Genomic DNA, 10073 nt, shown 5'->3' with positions numbered 1-10073 from the left:
ACAGCACTTCTGTCCCTCTCTCTCAGGGTACAGAGAAGTGCATCATGGTCTACAGTGCTTTACTTTGTCATCCAGAATACAGTTCACATATTAAGGCAAGCGTAATAACTGTTTTGGTTTGTGTGTGCGTGTTACATGTGTGATTTGTAGAAAATGCATATGTGTCCGTTTCAAAAGCTGTTTAATAGTTTTTGTTGCTAATGGTGTGCTTCATTTTGGGTGACAGAAATGGCTTATAAATATTTTATAAAACATCTTCTCAAACGCCTTTGTCTGTCTTTGCCGGGCGGGTTGTGACATCAAAGCAACAGTCTTGTTCAGAGTCCTTGAGGCTAATATAATTAATATGTTCAACGCAAGTCCTGGGCCGACCGACCAAATTTCAATCAATAATCAACGTCCATGGACTTTATGCGTAAGCTGGTGCTCACTTGGATAAGGACCAATTAATCCTTGATGGTCCATAATGGTGCCTGTTTGAGTTGGATCAACCAGGGAAAGCAGTGGTCACTGATGAGAAACACACAATAAGAGGTTGATAACAACATCTACATATCAAAATCAGATAGGTATACAGTGGGGAGAACATTTATTTGATACACTGCCGATTTTGCAGGTTTTCCTACTTACAAAGCATGTAGAGGTCTGTAATTTTTATCATAGGTACACTTCAACAGTGAGAGACGGAATCTAAAACAAAAATCCAGAAAATCACATTGTATGATTTTTAAGTAATTAATTTGCATTTTATTGCATGACATAAGTATTTGATCACCTACCAACCAGTAAGAATTATGGCTCTCACAGACCTGTTAGTTTTTCTTTAAGAAGCCCTCCTGTTCTCCACTCATTACCTGTATTAACTGTACCTGTTTGAACTCGTTACCTGTATAAAAGACACCTGTCCACACACTCAATCAAACAGACTCCAACCTCTCCACAATGGCCAAGACCAGAGAGCTGTGTAAGGACATCAGGGATAAAATTGTAGACCTGCACAAGGCTGGGATGGGCTACAGGACAATAGGCAAGCAGCTTGGTGAGAAGTCAACAATTGTTGGTGCAATTATTAGAAAATGGAAGAAGTTCAAGATGATGGTCAATCACCCTCGGTCTGGGGCTCCATGCAAGATCTCACCTCGTGGGGCATCAATGATCATGAGGAAGGTGAGGGATCAGCCCAGAACTACACGGCAGGACCTGGTCAATGACCTGAAGAGAGCTGGGACCACAGTCTCAAAGAAAACCATTAGTAACACACTACGCCGTCATGGATTAAAATTCTGCAGCGCACGCAAGGTCCCCCTGCTCAAGCCAGCGCATGTCCAGGCCCGTCTGAAGTTTGCCAATGACCATCTGGATGATCCAGAGGAGGAATGGGAGAAGGTCATGTGGTCTGATGAGACAAAAATATAGCTTTTTGGTCTAAACTCCACTCGCCGTGTTTGGAGGAAGAAGAAGGATGAGTACAACCCCAAGAACACCATCCCAACCGGGAAGCATGGAGGTGGAAACATCATTCTTTGGGGATGCTTTTCTGCAAAGGGGACAGGACGACTGCACCGTATTGAGGGGAGGATGGATGGGGCCATGTATCGCGAGATCTTGGCCAACAACCTCCTTCCCTCAGTAAGAGCATTGAAGATGGGTCGTGGCTGGGTCTTCCAGCATGACAACGACCCGAAACACACAGCCAGGACAACTAAGGAGTGGCTCCGTAAGAAGCATCTCAAGGTCCTGGAGTGGCCTAGCCAGTCTCCAGACCTGAACCCAATAGAAAATCTTTGGAGGGAGCTGAAAGTCCGTATTGCCCAGCGACAGCCCCGAAACCTGAAGGATCTGGAGAAGGTCTGTATGGAGGAGTGGGCCAAAATCCCTGCTGCAGTGTGTGAAAACCTGGTCAAGACCTACAGGAAACGTATGATCTCTGTAATTGCAAACAAATGTTTCTGTACCAAATATTAAGTTCTGCTTTTCTGATGTATCAAATACTTATGTCATGCAATAAAATGCAAATTAATTACTTAAAAATCATACAATGTGATTTTCTGGATTTTTGTTTTAGATTCCGTCTCTCACAGTTGAAGTGTACCTATGATAAAAATTACAGACCTCTACATGCTTTGTAAGTAGGAAAACCTGCAAAATCGGCAGTGTATCAAATACTTGTTCTCCCCACTGTATATCTAGTGCCCATTCACCCTCCAAATTGGCTACAGTCACAGGCTAACAGTGGACTCTGTCCAGGCAGGTGAACTCTCTCCTTTGACAGTGCTTGCCGTTCTCCCTCTGGGTGGTTGAGTCTCCTGTAGACCAAACAGTTGGGCAGCAGCTGACCGGTACTTCCTAGACATTGTGTTATAGAGGACAGGGTTGATGGCAGCCGAGAGATAGAAGAGGACTGTGGAAACAAGGGAGCAGTACTGGGTGAAGAGAGACCAGAGAGGAGAGGAGCCCTCGGAGGAATGGGACATAAGGTAACGATGCAAGTGGAAAGGCAGCCAGCACAGGACGAAGGCAAAGACCACTACAGCTGGAGAGAGAGAGGGAGAGGGGAGACAGATAATAAATGTTCTTAACATTGGATTTCTCCTTTTAGGCTAATAATAATAGGGGGGGGGGGGGGGGGGGGTTAGGGTATTGTGGGAGGAGGGGAGGCACATCAAATTAATTCCAACCATAAAACGTTAAATGCAAACATCAGTAATCAGGGTTTTTTCAGAGAGAGAAATATGAGAGAGGGGTATGAGGGGGACACTATAGTTAGGCCTAATTAAATAACCTTGGTAAAGCTTTACACGACTGGCTGTTATCGTGGTTATTAGGTTACTGTGCTGACTGTAAAACGTATACAAAGCCTATATCTACATTATCGGCATTATCCTTATCTTATTACAGTGTTTGATTGATTTAATGCGTATCAGAACCAAGATAGTTTTTCAATCTGCAATCTGAGCCTTTAAAAAAATATTATAGACATCCATACCTCAATCATGCCGTGCTTAAAACATAGTTTTGAATATGAGCAACATGTATTGCACCCTACCTAACATCTTGACGGTCTGTCTGTTGCTCTTGTCCCTGTGTGCTACGTTGGCTCCAATATTGTTCTCTCTCCGTCTCTTCCACAACCTCCGTCCAATCAAACTGTACACCACAGTCAAACAAAACACCGGCAGGAAGAAAAACACAGAGCTAACCAACGCCATGGCGGCAAGAAGCCCAGACTCAACCGCGTACTGGGTGGGTTTACACTCGCGAGTGTCTATCTCTGTCTCTCCTTCTGCCCCAGTCACAGAGTTTCCCACCGCTGGGCGAGTCTCGTGCTCCACTCCCACCAGAACGAAGACAGGTCCCGCGCTCAACAGTGACACCAGCCAGAGAAACAGGATGAGCGCGCGGACGCGTCGCTTGGTGACCAGGCGTTTGGCGCGAAGTGGGAAGCAGATGGCCAGGTACCTCTCCACTGACAGAGCGGTTATATTCAAAATTGTTGAATAAGTACAGCACTCACTAACGAACTGAAACAGTTTACAGAATGTATCTCCAAATCTCCATGGCCTGTACTTCCATAACCGATACACATCAGGGGGCATACAGAGGAATATCAACAAGTCTGAGACAGCCATGCTACATAAGTAGAGGTTAGTGGTTGTTCTCATGTCTCTGTACTTAGACACGACCAGTATAGTCATTACATTCCCGGTCACTCCCGCCAGGAACAGGAGAGCACAGGTGATGGTGATTCCCATTAGAACGGGGATGGGGAAGAGGTTTTCGGGGGGCACAGGACCCCGGTAGCTCCCGTTAAAGTAGTAGTTCCAGTAGTTCTCCTCCCAGCTGCAGTTAATGGGAGAGAGGCAGTCAGTTCGGTTGGGCCAGGAGCGCATGCTGCCAGCGGGTCATTCACGCGGCTGGAGGTTCTCCTTGGGGCGGCTGGCGCGCTGCTCTTGTCTCCCCATGTCCTCTGTTGCTCTGTGTGTGTGTGTGTGTGTGTGTGTGTGCGCGCATGTGATGCGTAAAGGATGTTATGGTTTTACCAATAGCAGTTAAGCTCAGAGTCCTCTATTTTAGAACAGTCTTGCACTGGAGCAATAAAACACACCTTCCCATCTTGTCTTCCATTTACACGATTATTTGACTTGTAAGAAATAAAGTATAGCCGTTGAATGTTATTAAATCACAAAATATCACAAGCTACAATAAATGTCTGAAGAAAGAAAATAATACTCGAGCATCCTTTGAGCGCATCGTACAAAAGTATTAAACAAATATGAATAGGATCAGATATTCCTTTTCCTCAGGTATTGATAGGCCTATAAATTGGTCTAAATCACATAGATATCTTTTTTAAATCGGATAAATGATGAGAGAGAAAAAACGACCTTTTAAAACAACATCCTCCAAAAAGAGTCCCTCTCTTGCTCTGTCCCCTTCATGCGCTCTTATGCGTCAGATGAAAACACGGTAACCTAGACTGAAGGTGAGTCACAGAGTCAGGGTTTGGTGATGTGACACTGGAAAGCTCCTCCGACAAACTCAGCCAAGAGAAATGGGTAAACAACAAAAACATCAAAACAACATCAACTATGAGTCTGTGACAATGAATATTCTGAAGAGGTTTCAGAAACGCAGTCCACATTTCTCTCTCTCTCTCTCTCTCTCTCTCTCTCTCTCTCTCTCTCTCTCTCTCTCTCTCTCTCTCTCTGGAGCCTCCAGGTAAGATCAGTGGATCGATGTCCTCCTCTGTGATTTGATGAGAACTCTCTAAAGAGAAAAAACTACGTTTATAAATATGGCACATTCACACGTCACACACATGCACGTGCTCTAGTCCTTTTTCGCATCACTGAATGGAGCAGAAAGAGCTAGAGAGAGAGGGAGGGAGGGAGAGAGAGGGAGGGGGTCCTACTGGTAGCCCTAGCTTAGACCTAGCACGCCACCTAATGGTAAAAGCAAAGCCGACATGTGTCTGTGTGTGTGTGTGTGTGTGTGTGTGTGTGTGTGTGTGTCTGTGTGTGTGCGTGTGTGTTTGTGTGTGTGTTCCTGTGTGTTTGTGTGTTTGTGTGTGTGGCCAACAGTATGGCCAGATGAGGATCTATGATGGAGGTTCTTGGGAATATTTTTCTCTGCCCTTTGCTCTGTGTTGTTTACCTACACCAGGACATTTATGACCATACACACACACACACACACACACACACACACACACACACACACAAACACACACACAAACACACACAGAAAGAGAGAGAGCGAGGAAGTGGTCGAGATATAGAGCAATAGAGAGAGAGAAGACACCTCAGATGACAGAAGGAAGTCCAGGAGGTCTGATCACTCAGAGCAACAGTCAGAGCCATCAACTTTTCACTGCAACAGGTACTCAGTCTCCGTGTGTGTGAGGGGGTGTATGTGTGTGTGTGTGTGTGTCTCACCTCTGTCAATTGCTTTTCCACTTCACTGTCTCTAGTAGCTACATTAACCAACAAAGACTAGCAATGATCGTGATATGGGGTTTTACTACTTTACTACTTTAGCTGAATGCACTGATTGAATGTCGCTCTGGATAAGAGCGTCTGCAAAATTACTAAAATGTGAAAATGAAAAATGTAATGTGTGTCTTCCCCTATCATCATTCTCAAAGGGTGTGGTGTTGCGTCCAGGTCAAAGTCTCAGTCATAACACACACATACGTATGTACACACACACACACACACACACACACACACACACACACACACACACACACACACACAGTATGCAGACACGGATACACACACACAACACACACATGTACACACGACACATGCACTCGCGATACAGTCTGTGTATATAGTGAGGAGAGCAATGTGCACATTCAATCACAAGATGGAGGGAGGGATTCACTTGTAGGGTGGATAGGAGGTGTGTGTGTCTGTGTGTGTATGTGTGTGCAGGGGTGGTAATTGGGGGGCGGGAGGGGGGGGGGGGGGCACTAGACACCCCTGAAATATCATTGGCCACCCTTAGTCCCCCCAATTCTCATTGGGTCGGAGCGCTGTCAATCTGGTCAGATTGTAGAGAAAAGACGGTGCATTTGTTCTGGCAGTTCAGATGCTTGCTTTAGGGCCACGCGGACGCCTTGGAGTGGGCGAAGGCTGTGATTGGCTGGCTGGCTGGCTTTAGGCCTATGGCGAGCGCAGCTGCAGTGAACACTGAACAGCAGAACTTCTCTCTCAGTTGAGTTGACTAAAGCAGTGCAGAGGTGGAAAATGGCTAGGTAACTGCTGTTTGACTTGACAGGAAACTAAACTAGAGTTTTTAATCCCGATGCTGAGCTAGTGTGTAGCAGCAAATTGCTATATGGCATGCGTTTGTCCTAGATAGAATGTTATGTATGTCCCTTATCGACTGAGGTGAATGAAGCTACAGCAGCCACAGTGATAATGGCTGGAGTCATAAAAATATATATATACACTACCGTTCAAAAGTTTGGGGTCACTTAGAAATGTTGTTGTTTTTGAAAGAAAAGCAATTTTTTTGTCCATTAAAATAACATCAAATTGATCAGAAATACAGTGTAGACATTGTTAATGTTATAAATGGCTATTGTAGCTAGAATCCGTAGATCTTTAATGGAATATCTACATAGGCGTACAGAGGCCCATTATCAGCAACCATCAGTCCTGTGTTCCAATGGCCCGTTGTGTTTGCTAATCCAAGTTTATCATTTAAAAAGGCTAATTGATCATTAGAAAACCCTTTTGCAATTATGTTAGCACAGCTGAAAATTGTTGTGCTGATTAAAGAAGCAATAAAACTGGCCTTCTTGAGACTAGTTGTGTATCTGGAGCATCAGCAATTGTGGGTTCGATTACAGGCTCAAAATGGCCAGAAACAAATAACTTTCTTCTGAAACTCGTCAGTCTATTCTTGTTCTGAGAAATGAAGGCTATTCCATGTGAGAAATTGCCAAGAAACTGAAGATCTCGTACAACGCTGTGTCCTACTCCCTTCACAGAACAGCGCAAACTGGCTCTAACCAGAATAGAAAGAGGAGTGGGAGGCCCCGGTGCACAACTGAGCAAGAGGACAAATACATTAGAGTTTCTAGTTTGAGAAACAGACGCCTCACAGGTCCTCAACTGGCAGCTTCATTAAATAGTACCCGCAAAACACCAGTCTCAACGTCAACGGTGAAGAGGCGACTCCGGGAGGCTGACCTTCTAGGCAGAGTTGCAAAGAAAAAGCCATATCTCAGACTGGTCAATAAAAATAAATATTAAGATGGGCAGTCTGAGATATATATCTTTTTTAAATGATAAACTTGGATTAGCAAACACAACGGGCCATTGGAACACAGGACTGATGGTTGCTGATAATGGGCCTCTGTACGCCTATGTAGATATTCCATTAAAAATCAGCCATTTCCAGCTACAATAGCCATTTACAACATTAACAATGTCTACACTGTATTTCTGATCAATTTGATGTTATTTTAATGGACAAAAAAATTGCTTTTCTTTCGAAAACAAGGACATTTCAAAGTCAAATCAAATCAAATCAAATTTTATTGGTCACATGCGCCGAATACAACAGGTGCAGACATTACAGTGAAATGCTTACTTACAGCCCTTAACCAACAGTGCATTTATTTTAAACAAAAAAAGTAAGAATAAAACAACAACAAAAAAAGTGTTGAGAAAAAAAGAGCAGAAGTAAAATAAAGTGACAGTAGGGAGGCTATATATACAGGGGGGTACCGTTGCAGAGTCAATGTGCGGGGGCACCGGCTAGTTGAGGTAGTTGAGGTAATATGTACATGTGGGTAGAGTTAAAGTGACTATGCATAAATACTTAACAGAGTAGCAGCAGCGTAAAAAGGATGGGGTGTGGGGGCAGTGCAAATAGTCCGGGTAGCCATGATTAGCTGTTCAGGAGTCTTATGGCTTGGGGGTAGAAGCTGTTGAGAAGTCTTTTGGACCTAGACTTGGCACTCCGGTACCGCTTGCCATGCGGTAGCAGAGAGAACAGTCTATGACTAGGGTGGCTGGAGTCTTTGACAATTTTGAGGGCCTTCCTCTGACACCGCCTGGTATAGAGGTCCTGGATGGCAGGAAGCTTTGCCCCAGTGATGTACTGGGCCGTACGCACTACCCTCTGTAGTGCCTTGCGGTCAGAGGCCAAGCAGTTGCCATACCAGGCGGTGATGCAACCAGTCAGGATGCTCTCGATGGTGCAGCTGTAGAATTTTTTGAGGATCTGAGGACCCATGCCAAATCTTTTTAGTCTCCTGAGGGGGAATAGGCTTTGTCGTGCCCTCTTCACGACTGTCTTGGTGTGTTTGGACCATGATAGTTCGTTGGTGATGTGGACACCAAGGAACTTGAAGCTCTCAACCTGTTCCACTACAGCCCCGTCGATGAGAATGGGGGCGTGCTCAGTCCTCTTTTTTTTCCTGTAGTCCACAATCATCTCCTTTGTCTTGGTCACGTTGAGGGAGAGGTTGTTGTCCTGGCACCACACGGCCAGATCTCTGACCTCCTCCCTATAGGCTGTCTCATCGTTGTCGGTGATCAGGCCTACCACTGTTGTGTCGTCGGCAAACTTAATGATGGTGTTGGAGTCGTGCCTGGCCATGCAGTCATGGGTGAACAGAGAGTACAGGAGGGGACTGAGCACGCACCCCTGAGGGGCCCCCGTGTTGAGGATCAGTGTGGCAGATGTGTTGTTACCTACCCTTACCACCTGGGGGCGGCCCGTCAGGAAGTCCAGGATCCAGTTGCAGAGGGAGGTATTTAGTCCCAGGACTTTTGAACGGTAGTGTATATACAGTGCCTTCAGAAAGTATTCATACCCCTTGATTTAGTCCACATGTTGTTTTGTTACAGGCTGAATTCAAAATGGATGAAATAAATCTAAATCTCACCCATCTACACACAATACCCCATAATGACAAAGTGAAAACATGTTTTTAGAAATTGTAGCAAATTTGTTGAAAATAAAATACAGAAATATCTAATTTACATAAGTATTCACACCCCTTTGTAGAAGCACCTTTGATGGCGATTACAGCTTTGAAACCTCTTGGGTATGTCTGTATCGGCTTTGCACATCTGGATTTGGGGATTTTCTCCCGTTCTACCTTGCAGATTTTCTCAAGCTCTGTTCAATTAGATGGGGAGCGGTGGTGAACAGTCTTTCCACAGATTTTCAATGTGATTCAAGTCAGGGCTTTGGCTGGTCCACTCAAGGACATTCACTTTCTTGTTCTGAAGCCATTCCAGCGATGCTTTGGCTGCATGCTTGGGGTCATTGTCATGTTGGAACGTAAATCTTCGCCCCCAGTCGAAGTCACTCTGAAGCAGGTTCTAATTAAGGATTTGTCTGTATTTGACTCCATTCTATCCTTACCAGTCTCCCAGTCCCTGCTGATGAAAAGCATCCCCATAGCATGATGCTGCCACCACCATGCTTCACGGTAAGGATGGTGTTAGATGGGTGATGAGCTCTCAATGACGCAGCTGTATAACTTTTTGAGGATCTGAGGGCCCATGCCAAATCTTTTCAACCTCCTGAGGGGGAAGAGGCGTTGTCGTGCCCTCGTCACAACTGTGTTGGTGTGTGTGGACTATGATAATTCCTTAGTGATGTGGACACAGAGGAACTTGAAGCTCTCGACCTGCTCCACTACAGCCCCATCAATGTGGATGGGGGCATGCTCGGCCCTCCGTTTCCTGTAGACCACAATCAGCTCCTTTGTCTTGCTGACGTTGAGGGAGAGGTTGTTGTACTGGCACCACAATGCCAGGTCTCTGACCTCCTCCCTGTAGGCTGTCAGTCTTATATTTTTTTCTTTCTCCTCTAATCCCTCCCCTTGCCCAAAGCCCTCCAACTCAGCTCAGATTCCAGCAGATTCCCCCAATGAGAGAACCCAGGGGGAGGGTAAGACTGTTTCGACACAGCTGATTGGTCTAGAGTTCGGTAGCTCCTCCTCTCTTGAGGAATTGGCTTCGAGGAGTTGTTTCCACACTACATTCGTTCTCTGTTATACAAGAGGAACGGTACACTGAGTGTGTATAGGGTGTGTAGAC

The 10073-nt window shown here is 45.3% G+C and overlaps 2 protein-coding genes across 2 annotated transcripts in view; one reads left to right on the top strand and one right to left on the bottom strand.

Annotated features, from left to right (window-relative positions):
- Window positions 1-2219: 2219 nt before the first annotated feature.
- LOC311123346 (growth hormone secretagogue receptor type 1-like) lies at window positions 2220-3890 on the bottom strand (the record flags this gene model as incomplete). The annotated part of the gene is made up of 2 exons (XM_084197616.1): window positions 2220-2533; window positions 3047-3890. The coding sequence occupies 2 exons, from the start codon at window positions 3888-3890 to the stop codon at window positions 2220-2222; spliced, it is 1158 nt and encodes a 385-aa protein (XP_084053742.1).
- Window positions 3891-10013: 6123 nt separating this feature from the next.
- Window positions 10014-10073, top strand: part of LOC311123347 (phospholipase D1-like) — a 10989-nt gene continuing 10929 nt past the window's right edge. Inside the window, exon 1 of the mRNA XM_084197617.1 lies at window positions 10014-10073. This exon is cut by the window's right edge and continues 103 nt beyond it. The gene's annotated coding sequence lies outside the window, so the exon portion shown is untranslated.

Source organism: Coregonus lavaretus (genome assembly GCF_964263955.1).
Source record: "Coregonus lavaretus genome assembly, contig: HAP1_SCAFFOLD_5944, whole genome shotgun sequence".
NCBI classification, from domain to species: domain Eukaryota; kingdom Metazoa; phylum Chordata; class Actinopteri; order Salmoniformes; family Salmonidae; genus Coregonus; species Coregonus lavaretus.
The sequence above is the reverse complement of the archived record's forward strand: the minus strand, read 5'-3'. Positions and strand labels throughout refer to the sequence as shown.